The 26,128-nt window shown below is 35.8% G+C and overlaps 1 protein-coding gene across 3 annotated transcripts in view; it reads left to right on the top strand.

The window, feature by feature from the left end:
* MYSM1 (Myb like, SWIRM and MPN domains 1) overlaps positions 1-20,876 on the top strand; it is a 41,091-nt gene extending 20,215 nt beyond the window's left edge. The window contains exons 11-20 of one of the 3 annotated variants that reach the window (XM_036911234.2): positions 405-482; positions 5,698-5,786; positions 8,023-8,077; positions 8,418-8,468; positions 9,178-9,252; positions 9,868-10,056; positions 10,772-10,904; positions 13,651-13,756; positions 13,938-13,992; positions 15,001-20,876. In XM_036911234.2, coding sequence (XP_036767129.2) covers positions 405-482; positions 5,698-5,786; positions 8,023-8,077; positions 8,418-8,468; positions 9,178-9,252; positions 9,868-10,056; positions 10,772-10,904; positions 13,651-13,756; positions 13,938-13,992; positions 15,001-15,168 — 999 coding nt within the window. In that variant the 3' untranslated portion in view covers positions 15,169-20,876. Of the gene's footprint in view, positions 1-404; positions 483-5,697; positions 5,787-8,022; positions 8,078-8,417; positions 8,469-9,177; positions 9,253-9,867; positions 10,057-10,771; positions 10,905-13,650; positions 13,757-13,934; positions 13,993-14,981 lie in introns of all 3 variants that reach the window. The other 2 variants (XM_036911233.2, XM_036911235.2) reach the window with 2 other exon arrangements.
* The last annotated feature ends 5,252 nt before the right edge of the window (positions 20,877-26,128 follow it).

Here is a 26,128-nt window from a genome sequence, read left to right as displayed (position 1 = left end):
AAGACTGATGTGTTATTATTTTGCTTCTAGTTTTCAGTATTTATACCTTTTGCTATGTGTTCTTGCAAATTTTCTACCACACGTGGTTGAAAGGGAACTTGTTTTCTTGGTGGTTCTTTTGGTCTTAATAGTATTTTTTGTCTCAGTGTTTTATTACCCAAATGGTGAAAGGAAATTAAAATGAAGAAAATTACCAGATTTATTTCTGAACAGAGTGATAACTATTGAGCATAAACTAATAAAATAAAATTTAGTCAAGCGTTGCTGATTAGGGATTACAATATTTTAAATGAGAAACTAGTTGATTTTTAGAAAATTGTCATTTTGGTTTTGTGTGTTAATGTACTGTGATGTCTCCAAGTTAATCTTGTGTGTACCTTTGCTTTATTTTAATCTCATCACAGCGTACAAGGAAGCGTAGGGTCCGAGACCCATGGGGAAATTGGTGTGATGCAAAAGACTTGGAAGGACAGACATTTGAGGTAATTTTGACCTTTACAAATGGCTCATCAGTGAAAGCTGTTTTGTCAGTATATGTTTGTATATCTTAATGTCACATATATTACACATTTTATTTTATAAGTATACATACATAGGACTCTTTATCTTTTTAATTTGTCTAGAAGTCACCAATAAACAAAAGAGTAGAAGGCATTGGTGATGCAGTTAACTAGGAGTTTAAGTCATACTCCAAACTTTTATTATTTATCTCTGTATTGTGGTCTTTGGCTCAAAAATATCTGCCAGGGTGCTGGGAAATTAGTGTGCCCAATTCATATCAGTAAACATTTATTGAATCATGTTCTGATACACCAACTAAAATATCCTAAGCATTAGACATAAGTTGAATTAGAAATACTAAAGTACTATTACTACTAATAAAAATTATGGTCTTAGAAACATAGATGTTGAATGTGTGTGTACATTCCTCCCTCCAAAGATTAATGTGATAATTAAGTGAAAAAATGAAATAAAGTATTTAACAGTCCCATACATACTCAGTAAGTCCAGCATGTACCATTTACTCAGTAAATGCTAGTTCTATTTCTTCTCTCCCCATTCCCTGTCCCCAGCCAACCACCTGAGCACTAATCTAGGCACACCAATTTGTAACACACGGTTCCTGCCTAGAAGGAACTTAGATTTCTGATAGGAGAGATAAGTTCCATAAGATTATGGTAAGTTCCATAAGATTGATCCTAAGAAATATAAGGTCCTCCCAAAGGATGTCATCAGGGAAGTTTTAACACAAGATGTGTTGTTTCATCTGTGATATGAAGAGTGAGCAGGAGAATCTCAAAATGATTCTCGTGGATGAGGGCCTTCCATCCCAAGGGAGTGGCATAAGCAAGGGTATATAGACATAGGAAAATACTGGACATATTTTGGGTAAGATCCATAGTTCATTTGGGCTACTGTGTAACAATGTTAGTAGAAATGGAATGAAAGATTTATTTTATACTTATATAGTACTGTGTGTCAGACACTATTATCAGTACTTTATAAAATTAACTCATTTAATCTTCACAATAACACCATGCCATTATTATATTACTATTATTGGTCTCATTTTAAAGATAAGGAAACTGAAGCATAGAAAGCTTCAGTAACTTGGCCACCATCACCCAGATAGCAAGTTACAGAGCCAGGCAGAGTTCTTTCTCCAGAATCTGCACTCTTTATCATTACTCTGATTTCTCTAGGTTGGGAAAGGAAACTCAGCACAGTAGGACTTGTGACTAAATACCAGGAAAGACTCAAGTGATTCTGAGGTTTTCAAACATGGGTGACATACTATTCAGTAAAATGGGCAAGTCAAGAGAAATAGTAAATTTTAAGTTTGGTATGGCTATAGATTTTGGAACAATTTTTTTATATATTACCCAACATTTCTGTTTGTTTGTAGAAAGACAGAGATACATCTACATCAACTTAGTCTTGTTCTTACATGCCCTTAATATGGTTTTAAAGGAGTATTTTTTTTTTCTGTTTTAACAAACACATTTTTTTTTTTGAGAGGGCATCTCTCATATTTATTGATCAAATAGTTGTTAACAACAATAAAATTCTGTATAGGGGACTCAATGCACAATCATTAATCAACCCCAAGCCTGATTCTCAACAGTCTCCAATCTTCTGAAGCATAACGAACAAGTTTTACATGGTGAACAAATTCTGCATAGTGAATAAGTTCTTACATGGTGAACAGTGCAAGGGCAGTCATCACAGAAACTTTTGGTTTTGATCACGCTTCATATAACAATGAATTATAAACAATCAAGTCAGATATGATTATTCGTTTGATTTTTATACTTGATTTATATGTGAATCCCACATCCATTATTATTATTATTATTATTATTTTAATAAAATGCTGAAGTGGTAGGTAGATGCAAGATAAAGGTAGAAAACATAATTTAGTGCTGTAAGAGGGCAAATGTAGATGATCAGGTCTGTGCCTATAGACTAAGTATCAATTCAAGCTAGACAAGGGCAACAAAACATCCACGGATGCAGAAGATTTCTCTCAAAAGAGGGGGGGTGAGGTTCTAAGCCTCACCTCTGTTGATCCCCAATTTCTCACCTGATGGCCCCCCTGTGACTGTGCCTGTCTTAGGTTGTTCCTCCCTTGAGGAATCTTACCCGTCTCTGGCTAACCAGTCATCTTCCAGGGCCATACAGAGAAATGTAAAGTTGGTAACTGAGAGAGAAGCAATATTGTTTGAAAAGGTTAGCTTTTTACTTCTTTGCATATTTATGCCCTGTGGCTTCTATGCCCAGCATTTGTCTTGAGGTATCGTTACCACTTGGAAGAATTATGATACTCGGTAATTTTTTATATGAGGCACGAATTCTACTAAAGGGTTGTAATTAGGAAGGAAGAAGAAAAGCTAAAGAAGTAGCAGACAGAAGAAAACATGGGAAGATTGATTATTTCTTTGACATATCTTCTTGTAGAGTAACATAAGCATGTATAGGTTTTAAACTACTAATTAAATTGTGTATACACATTAACATAATAGGAATACAGCTACATAACAAAAGCAGACCTACAATTACCAGCCATATCCAGTAAAACCAAGAAAACCAGTTAGGTACCCTAGGCATTTGTGAAAACTTATCAATGATATGATGGATATTGTCTAACTGAATTTGAATAGTTTGAGAAAAATCAGACAAATTAAAACAACACATTCCTGGGAACTGTTCACATCCCATATGTTCTTTTAACAGTAGATAGTCTATAGTCGCACGATTTTGGAGCACTGCAACTTGCACTTCTAATTCTTGGTTGAGTTCTGACAGTATAGATCCAGTCAAATTTGTTGTTTTACTGTATGCACAAGCCAGCTTAGATATCTCCTTCTTCATTCCAATGGCAAGTCCAGGAACCGGTGGGATGAATGCAGCTACAACTGCAACAGCGCCAGGATCTTTGCTGAAGTTTTTTGATGATCATATTCTGGAATGACTCTTCCAGAGGATGTTGATGTTGGAAGTTCTTCTTCATATCGTATCTTAATTCGTTTTCTGGGTAGCCAAATTAGGCTTTGATCCTCTGTATAAACACAAACAAACCCTTTGCCCACACTTTGATATGACCTTTATACCATTGTGAAGAACCTATTGGAGATCACCACACAGGAACTGCTCTTTTTTTTTAAGAGAAAATAATATTATCAGAAAAATGTACTTCCATATCTGATCATCTGACACCCTTTAAAAGATCAAAATTAAGGATATGTAAAGCATGCATTAATCATTGATTTGCAGTTAGTTTTATCCTATCAGGGAGTAATCCCCCTTTTCTTTCTCTTTTTTTTTTTTTGTTATCATTATTCTACAATTACATGAAGAATATTATGTTTACTAGGCTCTCCCCTATACCAAGTCCCCCCCACAAACCCCATTACAGTCACTGTCCATTAGCATAGCAAAATATTATAGAATCACTACTTGTGTTCTCTGTGTTGCACATCCCTCCCCTTTCTCCCACCCCCCCCATTATGCATGCTAATCATAATACCCCTTTTCTTCTCCCCCCCCCTTATCCCTCCCTACCCACCCATCCTCCCCAGTCTCTTTCCCTTTGGTACCTGTTAGTCCATTCTTGGGTTCTGTGATTCTGCTGCTGTTTTGTTCCTTCCGTTTTTCCTTTGTTCTTATTCTCCACAGATGAGTGAACTCATTTGGTATTTCTCTTTCTCCGCTTGGCTTATTTCACTGAGCATAATACCCTGTAGCTCCATCCATGTTGTTGCAAATGGTAGGATTTGTTTTCTTCTTATGGCTGAATAATATTCCATTGTGTATATGTACCACATCTTCTTTATCCATTCATCTACTGATGGACACTTAGGTTGTTTCCAATTCTTGGCTATTGTAAATAGTGCAGCAATAAACATAGGGGTGCATCTGTCTTTTTCAAACTTGAGTGCTGCATTCTTAGGGTAAATTCCTAGGAGTGGAATTCCTGGGTCAAATGGTAAAGTCTATTTTGAGTTTTTTGATGAACCTCCATACTGCTTTCCACAATGGTTGAACTAATTTACATTCCCACCAGCAGTGTGTGAGGGTTCCCCTTTCTCCACAACCTCGCCAACATTTGTTGTTGTTTGTCTTTTGGATGGTAGCCATCCTTACTGGTGTGAGGTGATATCTCATTGTGGTTTTAATTTGCATTTCTCTGATAATTAGCAATGTGGAGCATCTTTCCATGTGTCTGTTGGCCATCTGAATTTCTGTTTTGAGAACTGTCTATTCAGTTCCTCTGCCCATTTTTTAATTGGATTATTTGTTTTTTGTTTGTTGAGGTGGGTGAGCTCTTTATATATTTTGGATCTCAAACCTTTATCGGATCTGTCATTTACAAATATATTCTCCCATACTGTAGGGTGCCTTTTTGTTCTGTTGATGGTGTCCTTTGCTGTACAGAAGCTTTTCAGCTTAATATAGTCCCACTTGTTCATTTTTGCTTTTGTTTTCCTTGCCCAGGGAGATATGTTCAAGAAGAGGTCATTCGTGTTTATGTCTAAGAGATTTTTGCCTATGTTTTTTTCTAAGAGTTTTATGGTTTCATGACTTACATTCAGGTCTTTGATCCATTTTGAATTTACTTTTGTGTATGGGGTTAGACAATGATCCAGTTTCATTCTCTTACATGTAGCTGTCCAGTTTTGCCAGCACCATCTGTTGAAGAGACTGTTATTTCCCCATTGTATGTCCATGGCTCCTTTATCAAATATTCATTGACTATATATGTTTGGGTTAATGTCTGGAGTCTCTAATCTGTTCCACTGGTCTGTGGCTCTGTTCTTGTGCCAGTACCAAATTGTCTTGATTACTATGGCTTTGTAGTAGAGCTTGAAGTTGGGGAGTGAGATCCCCCCCACTTTATTCTTCTTTCTCAGTATTGCTTTGGCTATTCAGGGTCTTTGGTGTTTCCATATGAATTTTTGAACTATTTGTTCCAGTTTGTTGAAGAATGTTGCTGGTAATTTGATAGGGATTGCATCAAATCTGTATATTGCTTTGGGCAGGATGGCCATTTTGACGATATTAATTCTTCCTAGCCACGAGCATGGGATGAGTTTCCATTTGTTAGTGTCCCCTTTAATTTTAAAGGAGTATTTTTAAAATTAATTCTGCCTCTTAATGGCTGATGGACCCTGACCCACCGCTGTTTTATGTTTTTAGCATCTCTCTGCTGAGGAGTTGGCAAGAAGAAGAGAAGAGGAAAAGGGCAAATCTGTTAAGTCTTCAAAAGTGCCAAGACCAACAAAAAGGTATAGTGTTACTTAAGTGCTTTTTTTATTTTTTTAACTTAGCACAAATATTTAGAAAATGTATGCAAAAGGTATCTTCTGTAGCAACATTATATTGGCATTATATTTAAAAATACTGCTAAAATTTTTGAAATGTTTCATTTCATTGATTACCAATTTGGGATACCTTGAGCAAAAGTTTTTCTCAGAAATTTTTTTTTTGGATTTTTTTTTAAATTTGTCAGTGTCCCTTTTAAAATAAGATATCCAGGAATGCCACTAGGTCATTTTCAGTGGAAAGAGCTCTGATACTTAAACAGTTGTATGTCCCTGAATACGTTACTTAAAGCTTTTATGAGCCTTGGGTCCTCAGTTATAAAAGTAACTATAGCTACCACTGTTAGCTACATTTTAAGCACTTTACACATACTAACTTACGTAATCCTCACAACAACCCTATGCAGTAGTTAATAATGCCATTCCCATTTTATACATGAGGAAGCTGAGAGGCACAAAGAGGTTGAATAACCTGCCTGTGCTTGGTAATGGGGGAGGCGTGATTTAAACCGAGGCATTCAGGCTTACGAATCCATACTCCTAACCATTACTTTCTTTATCACCTTCTTGAAATAAAAATGAAAACTTAACAATTGTGAGAATAAATTAAATGAGATAAACTGTACAAAAAATACAACCTTTCTAAGCTAGGACAGCTCATAGAGTATCCAGACATTTTATTTTCTGAATCTGAATGTGACACATATGTATCATAATTTTCAAGTCATTGTTCCAGTTGTCAGAATCTTTTTGAATCCAGATCCACTTTTCTTATAACAGCCTTTGTAGCTTTGAATCAAATTTCAGTAAGCTTGCCTTTTCCACCATTGATCATTGATTAAAATGTTTAACTAAGTAAATATAAACCTTACATATTATTGTTCAGTCAGCTATACATTACTGCTGTTAACCAATATTTGTTCATCTTATATAGAAGAGAAATCAGATGTCTTGCTTAGATGCAGACAAAATATATTTGAATTTAATGAGTCTCCTAGTTTCTAGCAGATCATTCCTATCAAAAATGAAAATTAGGTTTATTTTCATGACTTACTTTCATGAAACCATTATTAGTAGTAGTTACCTCTTCACTTGTTAATTCCTCTCCTTTTAAAGTCTGCTTTTCCGTGTTTTGAAAATAAGTCCAATAATTGCCTTTTCCTAGTCCTAGAGTAACTTTCATGTTCTCTACAGCTCCTCAAAAAGCCTGGCAGTGGTTTCACATCAGAGTTCTTTGGCGCTGTGGGATGCATGTCTCTTGCTGTTTTCTCATCTGTCTTGGCCTCCGATTTCTTTTTATTTGATTAAGTACTTTCTGGTTTGAAGACCTTCATTCAGCAAATACTTTTTGAATGCTTTCTATGTGTCAGGTACAGTTCTGGGCATTTGGAATATAGTATTCAGCAAAGTAGGGTCTGATCTGGTGCTAACAGTCGCTGATAGAATAGGAACTGTATAGTCCTGCATTTTTCCAGTTTTGTTAACATGACCATATTCCTTGTTTGTTTTTTCCCTTTCTCTGATCATAGTCTAAAAAAAACTTTTTTATTCTTAATATTTTTCTCAAACCTTAATTCCTTACTTGTTAAACCTCTCTAATATTTCTCTCAGGTTTACACATGCTTTTATATCTAGCCTTGCTTAGGTGGCCTTCTTCCCATCATTTTTTACTTTTTCATTTTAAAATATCAAGTTACCATAAAACTTCCCATATACATTAGTTTCTTTAGCAGAACTGTCATTATTTATTCATTCAAAAAATATTTAGTGAGTTCCTACCCTGTACCGAGACTGTTGTACTGACAAAAGTATTTTTGAGAAATTTCTGTCTTCCTTGAACATTCTGTCACATGCCAGGAAATACGGTTGTATTTTCATTGAACTTTTTGAAACCTGTTTACAATGTATGACACATGTCTAGCCATTTATAATGTTCTCTTTAGGTGTTAAAAGAAATTAAAACAACAATTATTTTCTCCCAAAGGTCCTGTCATTTCCCATTTTTTTAAATCAAGTTCAAAATAATATTTCTTTCAAAAGGGTTATATGGAATGTCCTAAGATACTCTTCTAGTTTCATTTTTTTCTCACTCAGAATTTAAGTTTAGGTTATTGATACATATTCTCAAATTTGAATAAATGTTACTTTGCTAATCTTATTTTGAGATTATATTAGAAATGATTTTCTTTTTCTTTTTCAGCTCATTTGATCCCTTCCAGTTGATACCTTGTAATTTTTTCAGTGAAGAAAAGCAGGTACTGTTTGTGCATCACTGAATGACTGTAAGCAATGTCCTCCTGACAGACATGAAATATTTCTTCTTTTTCTCTGTGTGCAAGGTATATGTGTGTAAAAGATTGGACAAGTGAAGGTGCATTAAGGGTTGTATAAGTGATACAGATAGAAAAAAAGACAATTTCTCTATGCTAGCATTTTGAATGATGATTTAAAGGGAAAAAAGTCTGGTTTGTGCTGAGTCATGATCTGCGGGGAGAACTTGGTATGATAGACAAAGGAGAAAAGGATAGACATTCCAGTAAGGAAGAACAAAATCTCTATTTTTATGCTCCCCCATTTTTTTTGTTTATATTTCAGGAGCCATTTCAGGTGAGAGTGGCTTCAGAAGCACTTTTAATAATGGATTTGGTAAGGATAATCTATTGTGTTTAGTTATTCTGATTTCTATTCTTGTGTATTTTTATTACAGGCTTAAGAGAGTATCGAAGACGTGTATTTTGGATCTTAACTATCCTCTTTTACAAGGAATCTAAAAATAAGTCTTTTCTTTTGGAGAAAAGCCAAACAATTGCATGTTTCCATATTTTAGAGAAAATTAATTAATGTGAGTTTTTGCAGACTGTTTGTCATCATTAACCCTATTTTCATTTTCTAGTATCCTTTGCCTGCTGCCTTCTAGATAATGGCAAAAAAGCACAACTCCTATAATTTGGAGGTTCATTGTTTAAACTACTGAGGCCTCCAATAGTTGTGTGTTTATTTGTAGTGTTTTTCTATAGGAGGACCCAGAGTGAAATTTATTTTGTGTTCTTATGATACCTTTCCTGAATAGGGAAAGCAAATGGTATCTTCATTCTGTAAATGAAAAAAATGGCATCTTAGAATTTCTAAATGTTTGGTTCAAAGCTTTCTCAGCTAGCAGTGAAGGCAGATCTGAAATCCTAAGTCTCTGTGCACTGAGCCTAGCATCTGGTTCCTCTACTATGCTACTTTATTTTAGAAAAGCATAGTTACCAAACTTAAAATGACTCTTCTGTTATAAGTGAGTTTTATTCTGATTTTTTTGTCCGGTGGGTTTGTATGTTTTGGCTAAGTCTATCCTGTATTTCTTTTTTAGCATGCTCATGTTTCTATGGCAGAAGTGATTGGTCTGTTAGGAGGAAGATACTCAGAAGTTGATAAGATAGTTGAAGTAAGTTATTTTAAAATTTTTAAAAATTATTTAGTCCTGCTACCATACCAAATATTTTTGTAGATTCCAGTGGATATATTTAAAATACAGACTCTATCTATGATGCAAATATAGAACGTTGTTATAGGACGTTATATATTCCCAGAAGTGACTTGACATTCTGTATTTTAAGCACCTGTTTCCTCTCACCACCAAGAAAGGAAACACTACCAGGCCTTGGTTCCTCATTGCCGTCACCAGTAAAAAGCTACCACTCCTCAGAGGCCAGGAAACATGTGCTAACCTTATAGTTGAAACTTGGTACACATCATTGTTTTGAAATTATTATAAATAATAGGCGTCATTGAAAGACTGTGTTCGTACAGATACCATGTACACAGGCTGACCTGGAAAACAAGCAGTCAATATAACATTGTTTGAGTAGAAAAATGGATTCTGAGTTTCTAGCATACAGTCACACTTTGGGAGTATAATTCATTTTAAGTTAAAACCTGCCTATATTATAGTCAAATAGAAGACTTGGCTTTGAAAAGTTTCTGTATCTGTGTATGAAAGAACTAAATAAAGTAATTACCTGGATTTCCATGTAATCATAAAAGAATTAATCCTTTATAGGTCTGTGCAGCAGAACCATGTAACAGTCTGAGTACAGGACTGCAGTGTGAGATGGATCCTGTCTCACAAACACAGGCCTCAGAAACCTTGGCTGTAAGAGGCTATAGTGTTATCGGATGGTATCATTCTCATCCTGCCTTTGATCCTAATCCTTCCTTACGAGATATTGATACTCAAGCCAAATACCAGGTGTGTTTATAGGTCTTCTGTGTACGTAATCTGAAATAATGCATATTCTCTCCCCTTTCATTGCTCTCTATTAAATAAATAAACAGTTCTAGGAAAGTATTGCATTTATAATCTTCTTGCATCTGCAGTTTTGAAATAACTTGCATTTTTTTCTGATTACAAGAGGAATAAATGTTTTAAACACTTGGAAAATCAGCTATTTTGTGTAATACAAATAAGCTATCAAACTAACAGTAATAATTACTTCCAGAGTTTAAAAATTGATGACAACAACTACAACAGGGACTTGGAACAATTAATATAATCGGAAACATAATATATTTTGCATCTGGTAAAAACAGTTTCACTCTGCAGTTTTGTGTTATGTGAATATTTTTGCTATAAGCAACTGTAAATTATTACCATATTGATAAAGATTACCACCAAAGGGTAATGAATATGATTTGTAAATATATTCATGGAAAATGAAGATTTTTCAGGCCAAGTAATCTCTATAAGGGCTTTTTCAGGTTAGGTTGAACATATTTTGGCCTGAAAAATTTAGAGTGTGGAATGAATATATACATTTCGTTTAGTTGCTCTTTGGATTTGAAGTTTTTAACACACTCTTTGAGTTTGCTTTTCCTCCATTAGATGTTGAATATGTTAGTGTGGGTAAATACTGATATTAAAGTGTTTGTAGTTGAAACTAATTATACTTTTCTTTTAATTGTAGAGTTACTTTTCCAGAGGTGGTGCAAAGTTCATTGGAATGATTGTTAGTCCTTATAATCGAAGCAATCCTTTACCTTATTCCCAGATTACCTGCCTGGTTATAAGTGATGAAATTAGCCCAAATGGCTCTTACCGTAAGTTTTCAACAAAAACAACTTCATCCTATTTCTTTCTTCAATTCTTTGAATCTTACAAATCAAAGAATTTTCAACTGTGCAAAACTATTTGATGGAAAAGTTTGTGCCCTCAACTAGTGTATCACTGTTTGATACTGTGTAGTGCAGCCAACCCCTTTCCCTTTTATGGTATACTAGATTCAAGTATCCTTTTGTTACCATGGCCACTGGACCAGAGGGTTTCAGTGTGGAGAAAAGTTATAGCCAAGTGGTGTGTGTGTTAGGTACTGGAGACGTTGCAATAAGCAAAATAGACAGTCTCTCTGTTCTCATGAAAATTTTTTGATAAATGCAGATGGTTTTCTCTGCAATGGTATTCAAATGAAAAAGAAAAAGAAAAATGACCACCCTACTACACTGTCTGTGACCTCTTGGTATAAGCTTAATCATGCCTTTTTTTTTTACTTCTGAGTTTGCATTCTCTCTCAAGAAAGAATTTGGTTGGTTTACCCCATCATATGACTTGGTTCTTTTAAGGGTAATGTCTTCTTGTAGCCCAATCAGCTCTGGCTGGATGGGAAATTAGTGTAGTCGACTAGGTAAAGTAAGGGAATGTAAGAAGGGAGCATGGACAGAAAGGAAAAGATGGGAGGAAACAGTCAACATCTCTAGTATATTATTCTTTCTTCTCCATCTTACTACCCCTGTCTACTCTAGGTCACTGTCTTCTGTGGATACTGTCACTGCACAATGTACCCTTTCCCATTAGCTCATGAACTCCATGAAGGTAGATACTCTATTGTACTTGTTTTTCTATCCTCAAATTTGTAGCACAAGGCTTGGCATGAAGTAGGCACTAAATGAATGCATGTTTAACAAGTGAATTTCTTCATTCTTAATGATGTCTCTCATATGTGACACATTTGTCACTCGTGATGTCATGCAGACCCCAATGCACCCCATGTCATTTACTGTTAGTTGCTCTGTTCTTTGTGCAACACTTGTTTCCTGCCTTCATGGTTGCTTTTGTCTTGTGATGTAATTTAACTGTTTAGTGTGTCTCACTAAACTGTGAGCCCCGAAGAGCAGCAGCTATGTTTTTTTTGTCTTTGTGTCTCCTGATCGATTGTCTTATACCTAGGAAGTGGTCAGCACTCTGTAAAGTTTTAATTGGATGAATGGCATTGACATTAACTTTAGTCCAGAATGCCCATTTTGAGCGTACATCTTTATAGCCCAGTATAATTTTACAAAAAGATCCAACAGGAGGAATCACAGTCAACTTGTTCTCAATTTAAAACATTTCTTAATTTCATGCTCTGCTAGGTTTTAAGAGTGTCCCTCTACTCTGATACTGTCTAATAGAGTAGTTACTAGCCACATGTATCCGTTTAATTAGAATTAAATGCAATTTAAAATTCAGTTCCTAGAATTCCGCATCTGGCCTAAATGAAGTAACAGGTACCTGCCTTGAATAACCAGTAACCTGGAAAAATATCTAAATTATTATATTTAGGACATACCATCAGGCAGTGAAGGGATATGTTTGCTGAGAGATGGGAAACGAATGAGGGGAACACACATCATTAGCTTACTGACAAGAGTTCTCAGGTGTGGAACAAGGAGGAGAAACCCACCCAGAGCCTGGACACACGGAGTGGAGGTGACAGAGGGAGACCAGGGAGACCCAGGCAACTAAATTTGCAAAACATGAGCAGAGAACCACACAGAGAGGAGACTCCAGAGACTTGTTTGGATTTATGGTACTAATGCAGTATGTAGCAAGATGCAGACCAGGACATGCATATGAAGAAACCATTGCATACAGGGGAAAGAATCTCTTGACAGGATTAAAAGGAACACTGCTGGATGCTCACATAAGCCACCACTGCACAGTGCACAAGTACTTAGTGTTCTCATTGCAGAAAGTTGTGTTGGGCAGAAGTGCCTCTCAAATGACCATTACCAACATGGCTTATTAGATCTTAAGCCTCACTTTGCTTCACTTGGAAACCCTCTGGTTCAAGACTTAAGATTCTTAGAAGCCATGGGATACCTTGTGTTAAAGTACCTTTAACTTGGTCCTGTCTATTTTCCTCCCTTCCTCCCTTCTTTCCTCCTCCCTTTCTGTTATGTATATACCAAATCCTACTTTAAACTGTCTCTAATGGTTAATTATTTTCTGTACTTGTAATTGGCAGGAAATATATTTAGTGATTAGTTTTTTTCTGATATTCTAGTGGATAAAAATAGTACAAAAGGAAATTTTTACCAGTTTTATTGCCAGTTTTTTAACTTAGAAAAATATTCTTAATACCAAATATAGCTGTATATTGTGTGTTGTAAGCTTAATAAACTGTGTACAAAAAAATCACTGGGATAGAGTATGTCTGGATTTGCCTATATCAGTCCCAGTTTTAACCTGTGGTTCTGACACAATTACTAATAGTGCTCCCTTTCACTTAAAATTCTCCTGGTTTGGATGATAATTATATGATCATCCTACTTCTCTCAGTTCCTTGCATAGAGTTGGTATATAAATAACACTTCTCCATGTTGTTATTAATTGCTTGGCATTAATGTTGATGGAACAAGTTCAGCCAGGCAATAAATATATAATGAATGTCCACTATGTTTAAGGTGTTGTTCAGCTGGTCTGCCAAGCTATTGTTCTGAAAACACAGCAGGGAATTTTTAATAATTAAAAGAATATTGGAGATTTAAGAAGTAGTTGATAAAAATGTGCTTCTTTATGCTCTTCTAGGTTTACCTTACAAATTTGAAGTACAACAGATGTTAGAGGAACCTCGATGGGGATTAGTATTTGAAAAGACAAGATGGATAATAGAAAAATACAGGCTGTCCCGTAGGTATGTGCTATGGTTTGAGATGATTGCACATCTGCAGTGTTTCTCATTAAATTATGTTTTAGAGAAAACCTAAGTTAACTATAAAATTGTGACATATGGCATCAGTGATCGTTTATTATAAAACTGATTAGTTTATCATAATTGACTCATCAATTTGTTTCCATATTTCTTCCAACAGTAGCGTTCCCATGGATAAAATTTTTCGCCGGGATTCTGACCTGACTTGTTTACAGAAAGTAAGCTTCCTTCATTTTTACTGGTTCCATTGTTCATGGATTCTAAGGCCATTCATCTCAGTGATTTTCCCATGATGTCTAATGCTTTGTGGATACATTTCTGTGTAGTTCCTTTATTACTTTTTCTTTTCTTTTCTAAAATTAATTTCTAGGAGATAATTAGTAATTTGTTTTGTTGCCCACACTTGCATATAGAAATAATTCTATTTTATAATAAATTTGTCAGTGCTGGATGATAAATTTCTTAGATTATTATTGTACACAGTGGAGAACATTTTTCTCATTTTATTAAATTCAAAAGCACCATGTTTCCAAGTTTTAACAATTAATCATTTTTAGGAATGGTTGTATAAATCTAACAAAGTTAAATGGTCATTTTATTTACTTTCTGGTAGAAAATAAGAGTCCTGAATTCTTTTATTTTACTTCCTTTTTTTTTCTATGAGTACAATAAGTTAAGATCAGTAGACTGGCAACATTTATCTTTCTTTTTATTATTTGGTAACAATTTGGGAATAGAAATACAAGCGTACTGTTTCTTTTTAATAATTTTTACCCCCTCCTATACTAGCCACTTTCTCTTTGTTCTGTTGGAAGAGTAATATGCATGTTTCCCAAGAAATAGACTGTAGCATCCTAATTTGAAATGGTAGAGTTCTGTGTTTGTACATGGATCTTCTGTCCTACAGGATTATTTCACTTTGAAAATGTAAAATGAGAAACAAAGCCACAAATTTGGCCAAAGTGGAAAGCATCATGCTTACGGTCTCAGGTCTGTCTTACATAAAATGATAAAGGAACTACCCTCAGCATTTGTCAACAGTGGCTTCCGTCACTCCAGCTGTATAATTATTGAACAAAAATTTATCTTCAGGCACATATAAAGAGAATGTGTCTCATTTGAGCATTAGAAAATCTGAGCTTTGGAAAGGGATAAATTAACGATAGTAATACAGACTGTCTTATGCTTTTTGTTTATTTAAATATAGAACTTTTCTTTCCAACTAGCTTTTGGAGTGTCTGAGGAAAACTCTGAGCAGCGTGACCAATTGCTTCATCGCTGAAGAATTCTTAACTCAGATAGAAAATTTATTTCTTTCCAATTATAAATGCAAGGAAGAAAATGGAGTCCCTGAAGAGAATTGCACTGTGGGTCCAAAGGAATTATTAATGTAATTATTTTAAAGTAAGACATTTTAATCTTGACATAGTAGGTCCTGCTTCCAGAGTTATAATCTTGATAATTGTTGTAATTTAGTTAACAGAGACACATATTTGATATTTTTCTCTATTTTTTGTCTAAGAGGATTCAAGATGGCAGTGTGAGAGGTGAGGCAGTGAACTCCTCCTAAAACCACAGATAGTGTGAAAATATAGTTAATACAACTAACCCTAAAACAGCAAAAAAGGGCCAAATGAAACGGAACTCACCAGTCTTCCTGAAAGAGAGTTTAAAATAAAAATCATAAACATGCTTATGGAGGTACAGGAAAATATTCAAGAACTCAGAAACGAATTTAAGACGGAGATTCAGTCATTAAGAAATTCCGTATCTGAAATGAAACATACAATGGAGGGATTTAAAAGCAGATTAGATGTAGTAGAAGAGACAGTAAATGGAATCAAAATTAGAGAAGAGGAATACAGAGAAGCTGAGGCACAGAGAAAAAAGAATCTCTAAGAATGAAAGACTATTGAGAGAACTGTGCGAACAAGCCAAAAGGAACAATATTTGCATAATAGGGGTACCAGAAGAAGAGGAGAGAGAAAAAGGGATAGAAAGCGTCATTGAGGAGGTAATTGCTGAAAACTTCCCCAATCTGGGGAAGGAGATAGGCTCTCAAGCCATCGAGATGCACAGATCTCCCAACACAAGGGCTGATATTTTTCTCTAAAAATTCACAAAATTCAGATTTTGCCACGTAAGTCATATGACAAGAGAGCTAAAGACTTGTTTTCATATAGTGATTACCAGAGTGCTCTGCAGACCAGGGTCTGCTGCAGAGCTGCAGTCCTACCATGGCCAGTAAGCAATGCAGTAGACTGAATGGCAGTCTGCTTTACTGTTGTATCAGAGCGATAAGTGAAATATGTCTCTAATGTGTATTTCTCCCTGAACTCGTCATCCCATTTTTGGTATCTCATGTCTCATTAGGAACACTTGCCTTCTTTCCATGTGTTTTGGTGAGATTTGTTTATGGTTGCAAATGAGATATAAATGGATGATCACTAAAGTAATTAACATGTTTGAGAACTACTGGTTTAATAAATCTTAACATGCTAGGGATAGCTGTGGAGCATAAGGAGAAAAATCTTAAAAATAGAGAAGTGACCCAAATGAGAGAATCAAATTTTTGGTTTTTTAATTACAGGTACTTGCTTCCATTTTATTTTATAGCAGCAATACTCCAGGATATGCCATTTTCTCAGTTATCTGAAACATTTTGTGTTTATTTCAGTTACATCAAATAATTAGTTTCAACTATATGACCACCTTACATTAGTACTTGTATTAGCGTGTGTAATAAAACTTCATTTTACTGGAACACAGGTAACATTCCCTTCAAACTAGAATTTTTTTTTTCCTAAAAAGGAAAAAATTACAAAAAAAGCTTAAATAAATCAGAGATATAATTTTAAAAACAAAAATGCCTTCCAGGCATATTCAGCCCACTTTCATATATTTTCTGAATCATAGATCAGCAGACTTTATATAAAGGGGCAGTTAGTCAGTAACAGGCTTTGCAGCACTCATTCTGTCTCTATCAGATGTTCTCCTTTATAGTTTTGTATGACACTTTAAAAATATGAAACCATTCTTAGTTCATGAACCTCACAAAAAACACGTTGCTGGCCTTTATCTTCCAACCCCTGATCTAGGGAATTTCAAACATTTAGAATTTATCTTCAGATGCATGAGCCTGAGACACTGAAAAGTCCTGCATCATCTTCAAACAACAGCAAAACTCAAAATTGTGATTTACATTTAAGTACGTTTTCAGATAAAAGTTAGCAATCATGCTGCCTGATTGATCCTAATAGATTGTATATAGAATTATTTACAAACATTCTTATTAATAATAGTTTTATTATATCTAATCTGGGTATGATTCTGTCTTTTTACCTTTCTTGGTTGTAATAATCAGTAGCCCAGGAAGAATATAGCAGTATTGGAAGGAGCAGTGAGCCAGTTTTAGGTGACCTGGGCTTTGACTCAACCTTGTGGTTTTGGGGGATATAGTTTACTTTATCTGGGCTTAAATTCTTTTGTGTAACTGAGGTTTAAATTATCTTCTTGGCATTCTAGGTCTAAGATCTTATGGTTTGTTCTAATTATTGGACTACTCACCTGGAACTTTATATTTTGAGATGGTACATTTCCCAAATTAACAAATGTTTTTAAAAGAAAACTAGTAGTGTTTTATTTCTCTCCATGCATTTATGATTAACAATGCAACATAACATAAAGCAATTACTTTTGGGACCAGGGATGTAACAGCTGTAGACCAAAAAATAGGAAACCTGAGTTCTTACTATAATTCTGTTACCAGCTTTGCTGTATGTGTAACTGTATGACAGTGATCAAATCACATAACCTGTCTGGACTTCACACTCTTCACCTGTAATTCAAAAATCTAAATTCTGTGATTTAGTATCTCCTTCCAAGAGCAGAAAGTCTGAGTCTACAGAAGTTGGCAATCCATTCCTTTGTACTCTTCCTTTTGACATATTTTCCTCATTGTACATTGGGAACAGATCCTAGAAAGTTCATATTAATTAACTTTCTTGATTGGCATTTCCCTGTAATGATAAGTTTAGGTGATGGGAAGTAGTGAAAATCATTAAAAGTTCTGTTTTCAAGTTGAGGTGCTCTGCACACCACTAGTTAACCATAATTATTAACAAGCCATGCCATGAGGAGCTCAAAGGTGGCAATCTTCTGAGTTTAAAGCTTTAAGAACATAATTTTTAAAATAATATTTACTTAGTGGATTTTCTGGTGGTAGAGTACATTTATCTCATAAAATATTCTTTAACAGAAGCATAAAATAAAACTATCTTGATCCTACTATTAAGAAAACTATAGTTAACATTTTAGTATAAATCCTTTTTTTTGGACTGTGTAATATTAGAACATTACAGTCTGTTATTTTCCTCCGCCCGTCCGGCATTCATTCTCCCTGCTTGCTTTTTTCTCTGATAATATCCTTAAAACATTTTTGCAGCTGCAGGTGCCCACATTCCTGTCACTGCCAGCCATGGGCTAGGTAGTTGGAGCCAGGGCCTTGGAAAAGCACCGAAGTCTAGAACTAAGTTGCAGTGTAATTCAGGACCTTCAGGAGGCAGAGCCAGCAGAAAACCTACCTCTGGTGGTAATGTTTACAGGACAGGAGAGAGGACTTGAACATGTCCAAGTCATCCCGATTTGGCTCTTACTGTTGCATAATGACAATACAATAATGAACTTAATTTTTATTTCTTTTTCCAGCTTGGCTAGTGGTAATTGATACTCATGCTTTGCCACTATTAGACTTAACTCTCTACTAATTCCAAAGTAACATTTAAGTAAAGAAAATCAGTGGAGTAAGATCAAGATCAGACTCTCCTTCACCCTCCATTATTGACCCTCTATTCAAAGCTGCACTATGACTTTCATGGGCCTTGTTTCTTCTTCTGTTAAAAAAAAATTAATATATTACAATTGTATAAAATGAAGAAAAAGAATTCTAAAAGTGTAACGTGAATTTACTATTATATGTAAATATGTCCCTCAATCTAAACATTCATATTTTTTCTTCTGAATCTAAAAGAAAGCATTTTCATGGGCCTTTAAAAAGTATTGTGTACCTGAAGCATGGTGCTTGATAGTAAGTTGGCCCTCCCTATATTCTGAAGGGTATCATTGGAAAAATGGCAATGACTGCCTATAAAAACCTACCTCACAAACTCTAGGGTATTTTGCCACTGCAGCCAAGAAGATTGCAGTTCCCATGGCGTTAGATCTATAGACTTGCACTTAGTTCTTTACTGACTTGACCAAAGCATAGGAGTATTACCTGGGACCATTCATCCTCAGAGAAAGACTGGAGGCAGAAGTTAAGAGTTTTCAGGTACATATTTTTGTTAATGATCCTTACTCTATAGTTTTGAAACTAAAACCATATATCCTGCCATCTTTCCTTTCATCATTTCCCTCATGCCCTTTTCTTCATCCCCACTGCACTTCTTACCTGTCAGCATATAGGTTGAAAGCATTCTGTCATTTGTTGAAAGCAGGGCTTGAAGAGCAGAGATGAACAGACCCATTCATATTTCCCAGAAGTTGATGAATGCTGACCCAGCCTCCTCTGCAGGACTTTCCTCCCCGACAGGAGTGGGGTTAGGTGTGTGACCTGCAGACTGAGAGCGGGTCAGAGTCTCTGCAGCTGTCTGGGCAGCCGAGGAGACTGTGGCCTCAGCGTGCCCACCTGAGCAGCACTCCTGCTTTCCAGCTGCTTCCTGTCTGTGCGGGCCCTCATGAGCTGCGAGCTGTAGGACCTGAGGGCGTTGCTAGTCAGGATGCCCTAGACTGATGCTTTGTCCTGAACCGACACTAGAGCCATAGGGCATGACCACTTGGAATGTAGCTACTGGTCCTCAAGTCATCAGCAGGCAGCAGGTATCCAACTGATGGATTTCAGAGTAGAAATGAAGTCAGGGTGCCCACAGTTAGTTTTTTTTTCACCTACACTCCCCTTTCTCAATAGCTAGAGACTAAATCTAAAGTCTCGTATTACGACATTTAGGAAAACTTAATTCACCCAAGCACAAAGAGAAAAGCATATACATTTTAATTATCTGCTCCCTCAGGGTTCATAGAAAATTTAAGAAGGAAATTTGACCTGCACCTTGAGTTTACCATAGCTTAGTAGTGTTCTTACAAGTTAATACCATATCTTGCAGTATTTCCAGAAAATCACTGTGGAGGATAATGTAATATATTTTAGCTTAATTCCTGACCTTTTTTGAAATAGTTTTATGTGTACTATTCCCCCCAAACTCTGCTTTCTCTCTTTTTTCATTTAACCTGTAATTTGTGCTTTCTGGTATCTTCTGAATCTACCTTTTAAGCTACCTTGAATCTTTTCTGGAACAAGACAGAATAAATATGTTACCCCTTAAATCAGGAGAAAGGCAAAATAATGCACAAAAGCTATAATTATGCCTGGGGCTCTATACCAAACCAAATTTGAGAAGGTAAAATAACTTAGTATATCTAGGCTCTTTTTTGTTTTCTTCCTTTGAGTGTTTTTAAGAATATGTTCATAAGAACTTTAGGGGACAATGCCTGATTTGTTATCTTTGAGTTTTCCTAGAGTAGCCTCTTAGGATTTAAGGTCTGTTAAGTATGATTTCATAGTTTGTATTCCTGTTTCATAGGTTACAACAGAATATTTGTTTCATCCAGTGAATACTAAAGTAGTATTTAGATTATAGCATGATTTAAACAGATTGCTCACAGACCTTTAAATTTGTGTATTTGACATGTAAATTGTGTATTATATGTAAGTTTACTGTGATTATTGATAAACTTGATGTTGTTTTCCCCAAATGTTATCAGTGTTTATGGATTTCTTTTATTAGTTTGAAATTTGGAATGTTCTCAAGTAAAATATAATGATTTAAGCTATTTTTTTACATTTAAATATGCTATGTTATCTGTATATTAAAGAATATTGTAAATATTCATGTTTGCACAGTTATGAAAGCTTTTCCTCAAAATGATTGAACTCTCTTCTCCATACTTAGCTGTGATGGATTATAAAATATCTGATTTTAAGCTTTGGAATTTTATCTTGTAAAAATTCTGAAAAATCTATATAAATAAAATTTTGAAAATAAAATGGTGACTCATTTGGTCTCTTTCTAAATTATTAGCAGCCTACATATTGAATTGCAAAAAATGCCCCATTAGTTCAGCAAACATTGGCTGAAATGAACATCTGTTATGTTGAGCTTTGTAAGGGACGGAAAACTGAGTAAATCTTGGTTTTTTCCCCCCACAAGAAGCCTCTTACCTAATAAGTGGAAAACACATAAAACCCCGACATAGATAGCTAAGATATGAGATTGTAACTGGAATGGTTTGCAAATGCCTGTAAAAGACCTAAGGAGTAATAGGTATTTACACATGAGAATTCTCTAAAATATAAGAAATGGGAATTCCTTGGAAGAGATCACGTTTACACAGTCTGTCAGGATTCCATTAAATGGTATTTAGGGGAAGTTATTCCAGAGAGGAGTGACCTTAATAGCTGTGGAGGAGAGGAGTGAGAAATATTTGGAGAAAGGTGAGAGCCTTTGGCCAGAGGGTAGGCTATATGGAGATGGTAATTAAGGCAATTTCTATGTAGTCAACTAAGGGTACAGAACGTAGAAAGGGAAAAATCTTGCCTTAAAATCAGAATTAAACTCATTTACTGGTCTTTAACTTTCCAGTCTTTTTTTTCCAGCATAAACAAAACCTATCAGTTTAAAAAGAACAGGAAACAGCAGGGTCATACTGTTCATCTCCAATTCCCACCCTTTCTTTGAGGACTTTTTCCCATATCAACACAAATGTCTGTTCATTGCATGAGGTACATAGCATTTACAGATCTGCCATAAATTGATTTGGTCGGTTTTCAATTGAACTTCAGGTTGTTCCCATTTTCCCATGAAAAATAATTCCACTTTTTTTTGCACACACAGTATTTCTCTGAATAGATTCCTAGAAGTTGAGTTGCTAGATCAATATCTATGTACCCTTTAAAATTAGTTAGTATATGCAAAAAAAAACTTCAATTTCTATAAGCTGATTTTCCTCATAATAGTACAGCCATATTCATCCTGTTTACAGAACCAATTTGTACTCAGGCTCCTAAGTGGTCATTTAGGTTGCAAAGTACAGTAAAGTCCTAAGAATTCTAATTCCATGAGACATTCATTTCATTGGAAGTTCATTCCTCTGTACAACTGTTACAGATTCTTGCTTAATTAAGCATTTGCTACAATTTTCTGATTGTGGCCAACATCACATACAGCCTATGGTTCCGGACCACCATTGTCCCATAATCCTGTTTGTACTGTAACTGGTTTTTCTTACTGTTGCTGATGTGTTTCTACATCACTGATTCTCAATTATCATCCCATAGAATCATAGCTTATATAAAGAGATATAGCTAAATAGAAAACTGCTTTTGCCTTCCATATTTTTCCTGCAATCAAATACAAGCTTTGTAACTGATACCTGTACCTTCCCCCATTAACAAGATCACTTCAAAATGCAGAAGAATTGAAAAGCTTCAGAAAGCAACAGTTCGTTTTATCTAGATCAGTGATTATCAAACTTTTTTCCAAAACACATATTTAGATTCCACACTAATCGTGGCATCTTACCCATTGTTAACCAGAAGATTGTCTACATCAGACTCCCTTTGTGTAACAAAATTCAATGGTTTAAAGGAAATCTTGACAAGACCTTTTGCAGAAGAGAACAATTTTCCTACTCAAAACGAACGAGTGGAATAATCATACCCCTCTCACCTACCTCCTCCCACCACATAGAATTCGCTTTTATAGGATCAATTTGCTTTGATACAATGCCTCAAATTAGATTCCAGCATCATGGAGTTAGGGAGTTTGTTAGGATAATAGCTAGCTGCTATAACAAACCACCCCTAATTTTCCATGCCTTAACACAGTAAAAGTTTGACACACAAAGTCCATTGCAGGTGTTCTGACTGGGTGGCTTTTCTGGGCAGCTCATCTCCAGTAGGTAATTCAGGTACCCAGGTTCCTTTCACATGTGGCTCTGTCATCTTGTGACTCCCAGTTGCCCAGTGTTCTCTATTTGAGGACAAGGTGAGAGAAAGAATAGAGGCTCACACATGATATTTAACCACCTTGGCTTATAGCACACACAACATTTTTGCTCACATTTATCTGGCAAAAACCAATTATATGGTCCCACATGCATGCAAAGAAGGGCTGCTAATTAGAGTCCTGACTGGGCAGCTGCTTCTGTGCAAAATTCTACACCATGGAAGGAAAACCTGAATCTCTTAGTAACTAGCCATCTCTTTTATGGATAGCTAGAGTTGATTTTATAAAATGTTATAAACTCATCTTCAAATAGGTTTTAAGCTACTGTGACTGAGACCCCCAGTTTATAAGAAAAGTTGACAAGTATCTTTGAAGTTAGAACCCTAATATTAAAAGAAAATGGGTAACGTATCCCTCTCAAGTCAAAGAATCTTAAGAGTGGTGAAGAACCCTGGGAGCTTAGAGTCCTATATTCTATATGAGGAAAGACAATGAAGGTCTAAGATCTAAGGGAATGAAGCAACTTGCCCACAGTCACAGCCAAGTTTGTAGCAAGGTTACCTCTAGAAAACCCCGTTTTGCTATTACATTCTTTTTGTTCCAAACTATTTTCAATGTCATGGCATTAAGAACTACTCTGATTTTATGTGCAATTCAAATGTTCAATACATGTTTTAATTTCAAATGTAACTTTGTCTTTTAGAATTGCTAGATCTAATAAATGCTCAGAACATGACTTTTATAGAAAAGTTGACTAAAGAATTAGTATTAGAAATGATACAATTAGTGGCACTTTACTAGCTTTATCTAAGATGAGCTTTATTAGTTTTATCTAAGATTAACAAACCCCCAAATCCTGCTGTTTGCTGATAAAACAAAGGAAAATGTTAAATCTAAAGCCACCAGAGGGCACTCCATCACAGTATTTGGGCATGTTGCTACCAGACATGCAATGTTGGTTGGCCTAAGTCAGAAAAGATGGCACATATTGCTGAATTTGTAAACACTCTAAAACACCTAGTTGCCTAGTTATTTGACTGAGGGGCGAGTTCCCTTGTTTCGTGGTCTCTTCAGTTAGCCATTTCATTTGTAAGGTATTTTGTAACAACAGCACTAACCCATATGCAGATAGATACAGTGCTAAATGCTTTATACATAGTAGCCCTGCAAGAAGCTTTGTTATCCCCATTTTAAACTTAGCCTTAGAGTGTTTAAGTTAACTTATCCAAGGTCATGCAGCCAGAAGTGGCAAAGACAATTTGTACTGAGATCCATATGATTCTAAAATCAGTTCACCTATTATGTCATTGGTTTCAGAGCTGGGAGGAACCTAAGGAACAGTTGAGTTCAGTCTCCTGATGTTCAGATGGATGAGAAGTGACTTGTTTGAATCACAGACCCAGTCAAGTCCAAACTGGGAAATCAAGGTCTTCCCATTGCCAGTGCTCCTGGATCACACCTCATAGAAATCCCTGCCTTCTCTGCACAGCCAAAGAAATTCTATCTTCGTGGATCCTGAAACACACTATAACCCAACACAGTAGATAAAGCCATGGGATTATTATTAGTCTGTTACCTAGAAAATAGAAGAAATGGACCTTCTGGATAGAAATTTTGCTTTAACATGGTTCTCTGTCTTCCCCAGGATGGCAAGCCTGGAAGACATGAATTCATAAGGCTATCTTGCATTTTCCAAAGTAATTTTCTTCCTTCTGTCTCCATCCAGTAGGCCCCCCTCCATTCTCTATACCGAAGCCAGAGAGATTTTTTCTATGAAGCGCAAATCTGAGCATGTCACTTCTCTGCTTAAAACTCTCCAAAGGCTTGCTACACTTTCTGCACCAAGTCCAGCACGGAAGCTTAGAAGCCCCCTTACGAAGTGCCCTTAACCATCCTTTAGTCTCACCTCCTGCCAGTGCTCCTCTCCCTTCACACACACACACACACACACACACTCTCTCTCTCTCTCTCTCTCTCTCTCTCTCTCTCTCTCTCTCTCTCTCTCTCTCTCTGCTCCTGTCATATGGAACTATTTGGCAAACCCAAACACAGCCCCACCCTGCAGGCCTACACATGCCTTTTCTTTGGCAATCTCACGAGCACTGGAATCTGTTCACTGGGAACATGAATTATGACATTTGAATCAACAGGTTACAGATTTTTCCATAATTATATGCGTTGATTTAGTTCACCAGTTCCATAGCAGCCCACTGTGTAAACATAGCACATTTAGTTATTTATCTCCTTTTATTTATGGACATGTGGGTCATTCCAATTTTTTTTGCTATGACAAGCAGAGCTGCTATTAATATCTTTTTACATATCTTCATGAACACATGTGAGAGTTTCTCCGGGATGTATAACTAGAAATGGAACTACAGAGTCAAAGGTACATGCAACCCTAAATTTACAGCAAATTTCTCTTCACGGTTGTATTATATATCAACAGTCCACCAGCCTTGCGTCAAAGTGCCTGCTTCTGCATACCTAACTAGGTATTATCAAACTTACATGTTTGCCAATCAGATAGCAGGGGAATGGCATTTCATTATTGTTTTAGTTGTAATTTCCTTGGCGATCTTTTCTTCTTTGTAGGGGCTAATGGCATGTTCTCTGGGAATTACTTGTTCTTACCTTTTGCGCATTCTTATATTGATTGTTTGGCTTTTCCTATTGATTTTAGGAGTTTTTTATATTTGAGATAAATAGAGATGAATTTTTGGTCATGTGCATGGCACGATCTCCCTCTCTAGTCTCTCAATTTTCTTAAACTTCTTTACATGTACACATTTGAAATTGTAAAATTGTTGAAAATATTTTTATTATTTACTGTATGTGGTTTTGGGTGGGAAAACTGGTTTTCTACCCAAAGGCCATAAAACTATATTCCTCTTTTCTGCAAGAAATTATTTCTGTGTGTAATTTTTTTCTATACGTATAGCTAGTTGTTTCACCCCAGTTATTGAGTGGTGCATCCTTTCTCCACCGATTTATAATGCCATTCTCTGTCAAGTATCAAATTCCCACATGTGTCTGGCTCTGTTTGAGACTCGCCATTCTGTTCCATTTGTCTGTCTGTCCCTGTGACAATTCTTTACACTTTAGTTTATAGAGCTTTATAATAGGTTGTGGTAGTCAGTGTAGCAAGTCCTCCTCCTCCTTATTATTATTATTTTTTTCAAAATTGTCTTTGCTAAACTTGATCCTCTATAAACCCATGTGAATAAGTTTCATCAGAACAACAATAACTACCTTTCTACCTTTTGGGAGTTCGACTGGAATTGTTTTGAAT

This window comes from Manis pentadactyla, chromosome 4 (genome assembly GCF_030020395.1).
Source record: "Manis pentadactyla isolate mManPen7 chromosome 4, mManPen7.hap1, whole genome shotgun sequence".
Lineage (NCBI taxonomy): Eukaryota > Metazoa > Chordata > Mammalia > Pholidota > Manidae > Manis > Manis pentadactyla.
The sequence above is the reverse complement of the archived record's forward strand: the minus strand, read 5'-3'. Positions and strand labels throughout refer to the sequence as shown.